Here is a 14,658-nt window from a genome sequence, read left to right as displayed (position 1 = left end):
ACCTTTTTTAAAGTATTAATTAATTAATTAATTAATTTATTTATTTATTCATTCATTCATTCATGAGAGACACAGAAAGAGATGGGCAGAGACATAGGCAGAGGGAGAAGCAGGTTCCATGCAGGGAGCCCGATGTGGGACTCAGTCCTGGAACTCCAGGATCACGCCTCAACTGCTGAGCCACCCAGGTGTCCCGGATAATGACATTTTAACGAAATTTTGCTTTTGAAGGAGTTATGCTGAAAGGGATTTATATCTTCCTTATTAGCTTGTCAAATAAGATTGTTATCTTGAAAAATCCCTTTCAATATATTTTTATTTAAAATATTATAATGTATCATTCAAAATTATTCCTTTTTCTTTCTTTTTTTTGTATCCTTTTTCTTTCAGTACTGTACAGCCTAAAAATCTTCAACATTTTCTTGTATATATATTCATTTCTTGATTTTCTTTTACCTTTCCTTTATCTATGCAGATTTATTCATAAGACAATTTGTTGTTTTAGGTACATTTTCCTTCTGATACATATCTTTAATCTAATAGGAAGAGAAATAAATTGGCCTGTTTATAATAAGTCTTTGCATTAGTAAGAAAATTAAGATGATGAACCAATAGAGCAAAAAAAATTAAGATGATGAAAATTAAGATGATGAACCAATAGAACAAAAAAAATTGAGATGATAATTTTAGTAGTTTATGTAAGGAAATTGAAGAAGTAGAACTAGAGGGGTGCCTCAGTGGCTTAGTCAGGTCATGATCTCAGGGTCCTGGGATCGAGCCCTGAGTTAGGCTCCCTGTTCAGTGGGGAGCCTACTTCTCCCTTTCCGTTTGCCCTTCCCTCCTGCTTGTGCTTCTCTCTCTTTCTGTGTCAAATAAATAAATAAGACCTTAAAAAAAAAACATAGAACTAGAAATAACATAGTTATAGTTTTATCCATTTTATCATAATTCTGTATATCTTTTTATCCCTTGTTAGGAAATACTGCATTAACTTATGCCTGTGCTGGAGGATTTGTTGACATTGTGAAAGTGCTACTTAATGAAGGTGCAAATATAGAAGATCATAATGAAAATGGACATACCCCCTTAATGGAAGCAGCTAGTGCAGGTCATGTGGAAGTTGCAAGAGTTCTTCTGGATCATGGGGCAGGCATCAACACTCATTCTAATGAATTCAAAGAAAGTGCTCTTACCCTTGCATGCTACAAAGGTACTCTATATATATGAATTTTTTCATAACAACTTTGAAAATTTAAATATTTGAGGGTTGAGTATTTGAATTAATTTTATATTACTTATGTTTTCCCTGTGCTGTCAAATTATGTAATTTGTAAGAGATTATATAGAAAGTCCATTTCAGCCTGTATTTTGTAAAGTATAATTTCTCAGTGTATGTTTCTTTATTATTTTAATTCAGATTTATTCAGGTAGCTGTGAAGTCAACAAAAGCTCATAGTACAGATTTAGAGAGTTTCCATTATTTAATAACTTTTGTTTTATATGATTTTTCCAACCTTTATTTCAAAAATAATACTCAAATAAGTGATAATCATAGTTGATACAGAAAACCTCAAAAAACACAAAAAAGCATAAATAAGGAAAAGAAATTTTACAATGACATGTAATGTTGCCACCTAAAGATTAAAGCATGTAAGCAGTATTTTAGTGTACTTATTTCCAGTGAGTTTTTTAAGCATATATATAAACAAACATATATACATATATATATTTAAACTAAACAACCATATTGAACTGTTTTATAGTCTGCTTATTTTATTTAGTAATAAATCATGAACATTTCCCATCTCAAATATTTCTGTAACACAACTTTTGATGGTCACCTAGTATTTCCCTATTTCAGCTAGCAGTAAATATGGCTGCATGTGTCATGAAACCTAAACAAATAATGATTTAAACAAAAGAGAAGCTTTTATATATATATAAATCAAGTCCAAGGGTAGGTTGTTTAGAGCCAGTATAACCATTCCACTGCTATCAGGATCTCAGAATTCTGTTTTTCTGTTCTGCCTTCCTAATATCCTAGATAGTGGTTTCTATCTTCAAAATTACCTTTAATCCAAGATGGTAGCTAGAGCCCCATTAATCTATATTGTAGGAAGAATGAAGAGGATAAGGGCAAAATGGGGAGTGCCTTCCAAATTAGTAAACTACCTTTAAGGAATCTTAGACGTCTGCCTCATAGTTCTATTTACATCTTATTAGCTACACGTAGCAAGGGAAGCTGGGAAATGTAGTCAGGCATGTTGCCACTCAGATAAAATCAGAGTTCTATTATTCAGGAAGACTGAAAGAGTGGATATTGAGTAGGGAACTAGTAGTCTCTGCAAATACATCAAATGGATGCACCATAATTGCCTGTTGTTGGACCCTTGAATTGTTCCCAGTTTTTCACTATTATTAAAAACACTGTAATAACATCCTTGTGCAGACATCTTTGCCTAATCTCTGATTATTTCCTTAGGATAAATTCCTGGAAGTGGAATTGCTGGGTCAAAGGGTATGGACATTTTTAAGGCTTTTGATACATATTGCCAAATTGCCTTCTAGAAAGGTTGAACCAATTTGCACTCCCACCAGCAGTGTTTGAGAGTGCCCTTTATCCCACCCTACACCCTCACCAACACTGGGTATTATCATTCTTTTTAATATTTGCCATTTTGATAGTAAAAAATGGTGTCTCGTTTTAATTTTCATTTGTTTAATAGGAAGGTTTAATTTTTTTTTCAGTTTAGTATTCATTTGCATTTCTTTTTTAATAATCATTTCATGTCCTTCATCCATTTTTCTACTGGAGTGTTTGTCTTTTTCTTACCGACTATTAAGGATTTTTATATATTAAATGTATCCAGAGGGTTGAAATTATTTTGAATGGAGTTTTCTGTGCCTGTTCATTGCCACAGTGAGTTTATGGTCATTATTTTAATGCTGCTTTTATGAAAAATATGATCCAAACCTATTTTGCTTGGCATTCTATTTGATTTCAGTGTTTTGATTTGATAGTTTGATAGTTTATATAGATTAAATCAAAGAATAAGTATTCTTGCTTTACTTAACTTGAGTTATGTGCTTTCTACTAATTCCATCTTTAAAACCTAGATGCCTTGATGAGAGCCTGCTTATTATTTTGGATTGACTTTGTAAAACAGTCATTCCTTTCTTGAATGAAAAATGAATTCTCATAAATTTTTGTATAGATACCTGAAAGAAAAAGTTTCCTCATTTTAATACTTATATATTAATACTCAATTCCTTAGAAATACAGTTTGAAAATTTATGTGTTTTGTTTTTAAGGCCATTTGGATATGGTTCGCTTTCTACTTGATGCTGGTGCAGATCAAGAGCACAAAACAGATGAGATGCACACTGCTTTAATGGAGGCTTGCATGGTAATTTTAAATTGCACTCCTTTGAGATGACACTGAAATGCAATGTTTTGTTTAACCTTTGTTTTTGTTTTATTTTTTTGAAAGAGAACTCACTACTTTTATGTATAGAAAATTCAACAGTATACACTTAGCCCAGTTTGGTGGCCAGTTCTTTAGCCTTTGTCTTTTCCGTCTTAGCAATGCAAATCACCGAGTTTGGACCCAGGATGTTGCCTCTCCAGTGACAGCAGATCTCATCATATTTCTCATTATAATTGGTCCCGATAGCTTCTGCCAGCTTAGCCAGAGATCCTGTGTCTTCTGAGTTAATCTGTGTGAAGGCAGGACAGTGGTGTTGGTCTTCCCATGGACCAGATGCCCTAACCTGGCCTTCCCCTTGATAATGAAGTAGGAAACCCCATCTTACAACACAGGGCAGGCAAGAAGACAGCAACTCAGTGGGATCCACATCATGTGCAATCACTACTAGCTGAGCCTTCTTATTTTCCACTAAGATGGTGACAGTATTAAGCCCAGCTTGAAGGACCGGCAGCCTCTTAGTGGGGATACTCCCTTGGCTCACAACTTTCTTCTCACCCCATGTCAACAATCTCTCCTTCTCTTGCTTTGTCTCTGGTTTGTATTTATGGGCCAAATTAAGTAGTTGAGTAGCTGTTTGGTGGTCCAAGGCCCAGGTGAACTGATTAATTGTGGGAGGCATTTTTAGGCATTTATAGAAAAATAGCCTTTTGCTGCTATAGGTGGATGTAGTGGGGCCATTTGACGAAGTAGATGAGGTCCCTTTTGGGCTGGATGTCTTGTCTGATGCCAGAATTCTTGGGTTTTTCTTAGGGTTGACTACCTTCTTGGCCTTCTGCTTCTTCATGACAGCTAGGGCCAAGGCCACTTTCTTCTCTTAAGACTTCTTTCCGTTTGGCATCTTGGATGGCTAGAGGAGGTTTGTTTAACTTTTTTTTTTTTAATTTTTAAAAAAGATTTTATTTATTTATTTGCAAGAGAGAGAGTATGCAAGCAGTGGGAGGAGCAGAAGGAAAGGGCAGAGGGAGAGGGAGAAGCAGACTCCCCACTGGATAGGGAGCCTGACTTGGGGCTTGATCCCAGAACCCTGAGATCATGACTTGAGCTGAAGGCAGACACTTAGCTAATTGAGCCACCCAGGTGCCCCAGTTTGTTTAACTTTTGGTAGTAAATCTGTCATTGTAGGTAACAGTACAAAAGGCAGGCTTGGCTCTGTCGATTCTAACATATTGATAGACCTTTGTTTTCTCTAATTTTTTATTGTGGTAAAAGATATAAAATTTGCATTCTTATACATTTTTAAGTATATAGTTCAGTGTATTAAGTACATTCATGATCTATAACCGTCACCACCATCTATCTTCATAACTCTTTTCATCTTGTACAACTAAAACTCTGTAACCATTAAATAACAGCTTTGCATTTCCTGCTCTCCCCAGCCCCTGGCAATCACCATTCTACTTTCTCTTTATGATTTTGATCACTCTGTCTCATTTAAGAGTAATCATACAGGGCATCCCTGGGTGGCTCAGCGGTTTGGCACCTGGTGTGATCCTGGAGTCCCAGGATCAAGTCCCACGTCAGGCTCCCTGCAGGGAGACGGGAGACTGCTTCTCCCTCTGCCTGTGTCTTTGCCTCTCTCTCTTTCTCTCTGTGTCTCTCATGAATAAATAAATAAAATCTTAAAAAAAAAGTTATCTTACAAAATTAATTAACTAGTTAGTTAATTAAAAGAAGAGGAATCATATAGGATTTGTCTTTCTGTGACTGCCTTCTTCCACTTAGCAGTGTTCTTAAGGTTCATCCATGTTGTAGCATATGTCAGAATTTCCTTATTTTTTTAAGGCTGCATTATGTTTCCTTGTGTGTGTGTGTGTGTGTGTGTGTGTGTGTGTGTGTATGTATACATATATATATGTATGTGTATACATATATATATATATGTATATATATAATACATTTTGCGGATCCCTGGGTGGCGCAGCAGTTTGGTGCCTGCCTTTGGCCCAAGGCGCGATCCTGGAGACCCAGGATCAAATCCCACATCGGGCTCCCGGTGCATGGAGCCTGCTTCTCCCTCTGCCTATGTCTCTGCCTCTCTCTCTCTCTCTCTCTCTCTCTCTGTGTGTGTGTGTAACTATCACTCATAAATAAATAAATAAATAAATTAATTAATTAATTAATTACAATACATTTTGCTTATTCATTCATCCTTTGGTGGATGCTTGGGTTGCTTCCATGCATTAGCTATTGTGAATAATGCTGCTGTGAACATAGGTGTACAGATACCTGCTCAAGTTCCTGCTTTCAGTTCTTTTTAGTATATACTCAGAAGCAATATTGCTTGATAATATGGTATTTCTATTTTTAATTTTTTGAAGAATTGCTACCATACTGTTTTTCTACAGTGGTTATACCATTTTTACTTTTCCGTAGTGTACAAGGATTCAAATTTCTCTATATTCTCACAAACACTTGTTATTTTCTGGGAGTTTTTTGGTAGTAGCCATCTTTTTTATTTATTTATTTATTTATTTATTTATTTATTTATTTATTTATTTATTTATTTATGATAGTCACACACAGAGAGAGAGAGAGAGAGAGAGAGAGAGAGGCAGAGACACAGGCGGAGGGAGAAGCAGGCTCCATGCACCGGGAGCCTGACGTGGGATTTGATCCCGGGTCTCCAGGATCGCGCCCTGGGCCAAAGGCAGGCGCCAGACCGCTGCGCCACCCAGAGATCCCGGTAGTAGCCATCCTAAGGGTTGTGAGGTGATATCTCATTATGGTTTGGATGTGCATTTCCCTAAGGATTAGTGAAGTTGAGCATCTTTTCATGTGCTTATTAACCATTGTATATCTTCTTTGTTGAAAAGTCTATTTAGATCCTTTGCCTGTTCATGAATTAAGTTGGTTGGTTTTTGTTTCTGAGTTTCAGGAATTCTTTATATATTTTGGATATTAATCTCTTATACCCCTTATAGATATATCCAAATATTTTCTCCCATTCTCTGGGTTGCCTTTTTACTCTACTGATAGTATCTTTTATATACAAAGGTTTTTAATTTAATGAAATCTAATTTGTTTATTTTTTCTTTTGATGCCTGTGCCTTTGGTATCATATCCAAGAAATCATTGCTAAATTCAATGTCATGAAGCTTTTGTCCTATGTTTTCTTTTAAGAGTTTTGTAGTTTTAGATTTTTGAACCCTTTTTCATTAATTTTTGTATATGGTGTTAAATAAGGGTCCAACTTCATTCTTTTGCATATGGATATGCAGTTTTCCCAGTATCATTTGTTAAAAAGACTAATTAAATGGTCTAGACATCCTTGTCAAAAATCATTGGCCATATATGCAAGAGTTTATTTCTGGGATCTCTGTTTTATTCCTTTTGTGTATGTCTATCTTTATGCCAGTACCAGATATTATGATTACTGTAGTTTTGTATATGTTTAGAAATCAAAGTGTGAATCCTCCTGCATTATTTTAATTTGTCAAGATGGTTTTCAGGGGTCCCTTTAGATTCATATAAATTTTAGAATTGGCCTTAATATTTCTGCCAAAAACCACCATTGGGCTTTTGTTAGGAATTGCATTGAATCTATAGATTGCTTTGGTTAGTATTGACATCTTAACAATATTTAGGCTTCTAATCTGTGAAAATGGAATGTGTTTCCACTTATTTATATCTTCTTTAATTTCTTTCAGCAATGTTTTATAGTTTTCATTATGTAAGTATTTTACTTTCTTGACTAATTCCTAAGTATTTTATTCTTTTTGATGATATTGTAAATGGAAGTGTTTTTCTAATATACATTTCAGAATACTTATTGTAAATGTATTGAAATGCAACTAATTTCAATGTGTTAACTTTGCATTTTGCTACTTTGCTGAATTCATTTATAAGCTCAAATAATTTTTTAAAAAGATTTTTTATTTATTTATTCATGAGAGACACACATAGTGAGAGAGAGGCAGAAACACAGGCAGAGGGAGAAGCAGGGAGCCCGATGTGGAACTCGATCCCGGGTCTCCAGGATCACGCCCTGGACTGAAGGTGGCGCTAAACCACTGAGCCACCAGGGTTGCCCCCTCAAATAGTTTTTTTGTGTGTGTGTAGTCTTTAGTGTTTTGTACATACCATCTGTGAACAGAGATAATTTTACGTCTTCCTTTCCTTGAATGCTGCTTTTTTTTTTTTTTTTTTTTTTTTTTTTACTTTTCTTGCCTAATTGTTCTGGCCAGAACTTCCAGTACAGTTCGAATAGAAGCTGTGAAAGTGGGCATTCTTGTCTTGTTCTTGATCTTAGAAGAAAAGCTTTCCGTCTTTCACCATTGAGTAGATGTTTGCTGTGGATTTTTCATACTTGACTTGTATTATTTTGTGATAGCTTCCTTTTATTCCTAATTTGTTGAGTATTTTTATCATGAAAATATGTTGAATTTTGTCAGATACTTTTTTTGTATCAATGGAGATGATTCTGTGATTTTTTCCCCCTTATTCTGTTGATGTGGTATGTTATATTGTTTTATTTTCTTATGTTGAGTCATCCTTGAATTCCAGGAATAAATCCTCCTTGATCATGGTGGATCAAGGATAAACCTTTTAATATGCTGCTGAATTCACTTTGTTAGTATTTTTTTGGGGATTTTAGCATCTGCTATTCATAAAAGACATTGGTCTGTACTTTTTCTTATAGAACCTGTGGCTGAGTTTGATATCAGGGTAATGCTAGTCTCATAGAATGAGTTAAGTATTCCCTCATCTTCAATTTTTTGAAGAAGTTTGAGAAGGATGAGTGTTAATTCTTTTTTAATGTTTGGTAGAATTCACCAAAGAAGCCATCAGATCCATGAGTTTTCTTTATTGGGAGATTTTTTTTAAATTACTGGTTCAATCCCTTTATTAGTTAAAGTTCTATTCAAATTTTCTATTTCTTTGTGAGTTAGTCTTTATAGATTTTGTGTTTCTGGGATCCCTGGGTGGCGCAGCGGTTTGGCGCCTGCCTTTGGCCCAGGGCGCGATCCTGGAGACCCGGGATCAAATCCCACGTCAGGCTCCCGGTGCATGGAGCCTGCTTCTCCCTCCGCCTGTGTCTCTGCCTCTCTCTCTCTCTCTCTCTCTGTATGACTATCGTAAAAAAAAAAAAAAAAAAATCAAATTAAAAAAAAAAAAGATTTTGTGTTTCTTGGAATTTGTCCATTTCATCTAGGTTATTCATTTTGTTGGCATACAACTGATGTGCTGTCTTTTTTTTTTCTTAAGATTTTATTTATTTATTCATGAAAGAGAGAGGCAGAGACATAGGCAGAGGAAGAAGCAGGCTCCCTGTGGGGAGCCGGAGGAGGGACTGGATCCCAGGACCCCGAGATCATGAACTGAGCCAAAGGCAGACACTCAACCACAGAGCCACCTAAGTGACCTGATGTGCTGTCTTATAATCCTTTTTATTTCTGTAGAAGTGGTAGTACTGTCCCTACTTTCATTTCTGATTTTACTATTTTTTTTCTTTTCCATCTAGCTAAAGGTTTCTCATTTTTATTTACCCTTTCAAAGAACCAGCTTTTGATTTCATTGATTTTTCTCTATTTCATTCATCTCTCTTTTAACCTTTATTTCCTTCTGTCAGTTTTGAGTTTAGTCTTTTTTCAGTTCCTTTAATTGTGTCTAGCTTGTGTAATTAAAAAAATTTTTTTAATTTCATTTCAGTATTGTTAACATACAGTTTTATATTAGTTTTGGGTATACAATATTCTGATTCAACAATTCTATACATTACTAGTGCTTATCATAATAAGTGTACTCTTCAAAATACACACCGTGTATTTTGCCCATCCCCCTACCCACTTCCCCTCTGGTAACCATCATTTTGTTCTCTGTAGTTAAGAGTCTATTTCTTGGTTTCTTTCTCTTTTTTTTTCCCTTTGTTCACTTTTTTTTTGTTTTGTTTTGTTTTGTTTTTAAAGATTTTATTTATTCATGAGAGACACAGAGAGAAAGAGAGGCAGAGACACAGGCAGAGGGAGAAGCAGGCTCCATGCAGGGAGACTGACGTGGGACTCGATCCTGGGTCTCCAGGATCATGCCCTTGGCTGAAGGCAGGGCTAAACCTCTGAACCACCTGGGCTGCCCCATTTGTTTTGTTTCTTAAGTTCTGCGTATGAATGCAGTCATATGGTCTTTTTCTGACTTATTTAATTTAAGCGTTATACTCTAACTCCATGTTGTTGCAGATGTCAAGATTTCATTCTTTTTTAATGACTGAATAATATTCTGTTCTATTGTGTATGTATATATGTGTGTATATATACACACACACCACATCTTCTTTATCTCTCTATTATTATTTTTTATGTCCATTTATTTATTGATGGACACTTGGGCTGCTTCCATAATTTGGCTATTACAAATAATGCTGCAATAAACATAGGGGTACATATATCCTTTTGAATTAGTGTTTCTGTATTCTTTGGATAAATACCCAGTAGTGCACAATTACTGGATTGTACAGTAGTTCTATTTTTAATTACTTGTGAACCTCCATACTGTTTTCCACAGCAGCTGCACCAGTTTGTATTCTTACCAGTCGACCACAAGCGTTCATTTTTCTCTTTGCCAACACTTGCCATTTCTTGTGTTGTAGATTTTAGCCATTCTGACTATTGTGAGGTGATATTTCATTGTAGTTTTGATTTGCATTTCCCTGATGATGAGTAATGTGGAGCATCTTTTCATGTATCTGTATCTGTTGGCCATTGGTATGTCTTCTTTGAAGAAATGTCTATTCATGTCTTCTTCCCATTTTAAAATTTTAATTTAATTTAAAATTTTTAAAATAGTTTATTTATTTATTCATGAGAGACACAGGAAGAGAGAGGCAGAGACACAGGCAGAGGGAGGAGAAGCAGCTCCATGCAAAGAGCCTGATGTAGGACTCGATCGTGGGAATCAGATCAGGCCCTGAACCAAAGGCAAATAAATGTTCAACCGTTCAACCGCTGAGCCACCCAGGCATCCCCCTTCTTCCCATTTTAAATTAGAGAATTTGTTTTCTGGGTGTGAGTTGTGTAAGTTCTTAATACATTTTGATACTACCACTTTATCAGATATGTCACTTGCAGATACCTTCTCCCATTCAGTAGATTGTCTTTTAATTTTGATGATTGTTTCCTTAACTATGCAAAAGCTTTTTATTTTGAGGTAGTCTCAGTAGTTTATTTTTGCTTTTATTTCCCTTACCTCAGGAGACATATCTAGAAAAATGTTGGTATGGCCAATATGAGAGAAATTACTGCCTGTGATTTCTAGGATTTTTATGGTCAGGTCTCACATTTAGGTTTTTTTTATCCACTGAGTTTATTTATTTTATTATTTTAAAAAGATTTTATTTATTTTTGGGGCATCTGGGTGGTTCATTTGGTTGGTCATCTGCCTTTGGTTTAGGTCATGATCTCAGGGTCCTAGGATTGAACCTCACATTGGATTCTACTCAGTGGGAGTCTGCCTCTCCCTCCCCCCCGCCCATGCTCACGTGCGCTCTCTCTCTCTCTCTCAGATAAATAAATAAATCCCTATCAAAATACCATGGACTTTCTTCAGAGAGTTAGAACAAATTATTTTAAGATTTGTGTGGAATCAGAAAAGACCCCGAATAGCCAGGGGAATTTTAAAAAAGAAAACCATAACTGGGGGCATCACAATGCCAGATTTCAGGTTGTAGAAGCTATGGTCATCAAGACAGTGTGGTACTGGCACAAAAACAGACACATAGATCAATGGAACAGAATAGAGAATCCAGAAGTGGACCCTCAACTTTATGGTCAACTAATATTCGACAAAGGAGGAAAGACTATCCACTGGAAAAAAGTCTCTTCAATAAATGGTGCTGGGAAAATTGGACATCCACATGCAGAAGAATGAAACTAGACCACTCTCTTTCACCATACACAAAGGTAAACTCAAAATGGATGAAAGATCTCAATGTGAGACAAGATTCCATCAAAATCCTAGAGGAGAACACAGGCAACACCCTTTTTGAACTTGGCCGCAGTAACTTCTTGCAAGATACATCCACGAAGGCAAAAGAAACAAAAGCAAAAAATGAACTATTGGGACTTCATCAAGATAAGAAGCTTTTGCACAGCAAAGGATACAGTCAACAAAACTAAAAGACAACCTACAGAATGGGAGAAGATATTTGCAAATGACGTATCAGATAAAGGGCTAGTTTCCAAGATCTATAAAGAACTTATTAAACTCAACAGCAAAGAAACAAACAATCCAATCATGAAATGGGCAAAAGACATGAACAGAAATCTCACAGAGGAAGACATAGACATGGCCAACACTCACATGAGAAAATGCTCTTCATCACTTGCCATCAGGGAAATACAAATCAAAACCACAATGAGATACCACCTCACACCAGTGAGAATGGGGAAAATTAACAAGGCAGGAAACCACAAATGTTGGAGAGGATGTGGAGAAAAGAGAACCCTCTTACACTGTTGGTGGGAATATGACTTGGTGACGCCACTCTGGAAAACTGTGTGGAGGTTCCTCAAAGAGTTAAAAATAGACCTGCCCTACGACCCAGCAATTGCACTGTTGGGGATTTACCCCAAAGGTACAGATGCAATGAAACGCCGGGACACCTGCACCCCGATGTTTATAGCAGCAATGTCCACAATAGCCAAACTGTGGAAGGAGCCTCGGTGTCCATCGAAAGATGAATGGATAAAGAAGATGTGGTTTATGTATACAATGGAATATTACTCAGCCATTAGAAATGACAAATACCCACCATTTGCTTCAACGTGGATGGAACTGGAGGGTATTATCCTGAGTGAAGTAAGTCAATCGGAGAAGGACAAACATTATATGTTCTCATTCATTTGGGGAATATAAATAATAGCAAAAGGGAATAGAAGGGAAGGGAGAAGAAATGGGTAGGAAATATCAGAAAGGGAGAGAGAACATGAGAGACTCCTAACTCTGGGAAACGAACTAGGGGTGGTGGAAGGGGAGGAGGAAAGGGGGTAGGGGTGAATGGGTGACGGGCACTGAGGGGGGCACTTGACGGGATGAGCACTGGGTGTTATTCTGTATGTTGGCAAATTGAACACCAATAAAAAATAAATTTATTATTAAAATAAACAAATAAAATCTTTAAGAAAAGGATTTTATTTCTTTTTTTATTTGAGAGAGAGCATGAGTATGGGTGTGCACACATAAGCGGGGGTAGGGGCAGAGGGTGAGGGAGAAGCAGACTCTCCACTGAGCAGGGAACCTGATACAGGGAGCCTGATGCATGTTTCCCAGGACTCTGGGATCATGACCTGAGCTGAAGGCAGACACTTAACTGAGTGAACCACCCAGGCTCCCCAATTGAGTTTATTTTTATGTATGGTGTAAGAAACTGATCCTTTTTCCTTCTTTTGTATATAGTAGTCCAATTTTCCCAACACCGTTCGCTGAAGAAACTATCTTTATTCTGGTGGTTGTGGTAGGGTGTTCTGTAAATGTTAGATCCTGTTGGTTAATGGTAGAGTTCTTCTACAGTCTTTCTGATTTTCTGTCTAGTTTTTTTTTTTTAATTTTTTAAATTTATTTATGATAGTCACAGAGAGAAAGAGAGGCAGAGACACAGGCAGAGGGAGAAGCAGGCTCCATGCACCAGGAGCCCAACGTGGGATTCCATCCTGGATCTCCAGGATCGCGCCCTGGGGCAAAGGCAGGCGCCAAACCGCTGCGCCACCCAGGGATCCCGCTGTCTAGTTTTTCTAACAATTATTGAGGGACTTGTGTTAAAATCTTCAGTTGTACTTGTGGATTTATGTAGTTCTTTTAGTTGCTTTTCATTTTTTTTCCCACATGCTGGAGCTCTGTTGCTTGGTACCTATACATTTTTAGAATTGCTATGTCTTCTTTGTGATTGAGCCTATTATCATTATGTGATGTTTCTCTCTTTGGTAATCTTCTTTGTTCTGAAGTCTCTTTTGTTAACATAGCTCCTGATACTAATCAGTTTTCCATCGATTGTTTCCCTGATAAATGTTTTTATCCTTTGCTTTCAATCTTTGATATGTTTGATATGCCTATATTGTTATACTAAAGTGAGTTTTTTGCAGACAACATATTTTTTAGTTCATGTTTTGTAATCCATTCTGTCCGTCTTTGTTTTTTAATTGGTTTGGTTAGACCATTTATGGCTAAGTGTAATTGTTGATATGATGTTCTTATTTCCTGATTCTATGTTAAAATTTTTTAATTAATTTTCTCCATTTTCCCCTTTTATTTATTAATTTATTTAATTTTTAAAGAAGATTTTAATTTATTTATTCATGAGAGACACAGAAAAATAAGCAGAGACATAGGCAGACGGAGAAGCAGGCTCTTCGCAGGGAGCCCTATGTGGGACTTGATCCCTAGACCCTGGGATCACACCCTGAGTGAAAGACGCTCTCAACCACTGAGCCACCCGGCATCCCTATTTTCTTTAAAATAGCATCAGTGGTCCTTTTCTTCCATCTCTTATATTTGATTTAGTTCTAGGTCTGATTTTATTGGTTATTGTATATATTGACAATCAGCACATTTTCCTGCCTTTTAATGTGTCTGGTATTTTTATTTGTAAGCCATATGCTGTAGATGATCCCTTTTCAAGGATCTTGATTATCCTGTCCTTCTTGTAAAACTGTTATGTTTTGTTCTAGCAGGCAGTCAAACTACCAGTATTTATTCTGAGGGTTAATTTCAGCTTGACTCTTCTACTCCTAGTTCCTTACTCCTTGATCTTTGGCTACTCCTTAGGTATGGCTCTCTACCATCACCTTTGAAAGCCTGGATATTCACCATTGGTCTTTGTATTCTGATTGAGGTCTTCAACCTTCCAGCAGTCATTCTCTGCTAGGCATTCAGGAATGTCATTTTTGGTGTGTTCAATTCAGGATTTGCCCAAGTATCTGAAGATAATTTTATACAGATTTTTGAGATTCCTCTGTATTTTCTTTTTCTCAGGTATCTTGCCCATACTCCTCACGTCCCAACTGTCTTGGCTACTTTGTATTCTGATCTTTGTTTTCTTGGCTGAAAGAGATCTTCACTCTGTTTAGCCTCAGTTTCCTTAGACCATGGCTTAGAAGATGCCGAAAGAACGAAAGCTAAAGTGAATGTAGGGTTTGTCATATGTGCTGCCTTTTTTGGTGCTTAGCCTCAGGTTGGTTGCTAT

At 36.6% G+C, this 14,658-nt stretch overlaps 1 protein-coding gene across 4 annotated transcripts in view; it reads left to right on the top strand.

Moving 5' to 3' along the window:
* Nucleotides 1–14,658, top strand: part of ANKHD1 (ankyrin repeat and KH domain containing 1) — a 121,561-nt gene that overhangs the window by 36,773 nt on the left and 70,130 nt on the right. For all 4 annotated transcript variants that reach the window (XM_055331304.1, XM_055331305.1, XM_055331303.1 and 1 more), the window contains exons 6-7: nucleotides 977–1,210; nucleotides 3,313–3,407. In XM_055331304.1, coding sequence (XP_055187279.1) covers nucleotides 977–1,210; nucleotides 3,313–3,407 — 329 coding nt within the window. The remainder of the gene's footprint in view (nucleotides 1–976; nucleotides 1,211–3,312; nucleotides 3,408–14,658) is intronic.

This window comes from Nyctereutes procyonoides, unplaced genomic scaffold (assembly GCF_905146905.1).
Source record: "Nyctereutes procyonoides isolate TBG_1078 unplaced genomic scaffold, NYPRO_anot_genome, whole genome shotgun sequence".
Classification (NCBI taxonomy): domain Eukaryota; kingdom Metazoa; phylum Chordata; class Mammalia; order Carnivora; family Canidae; genus Nyctereutes; species Nyctereutes procyonoides.
This window is presented reverse-complemented; position numbering and strand designations above follow the sequence as displayed.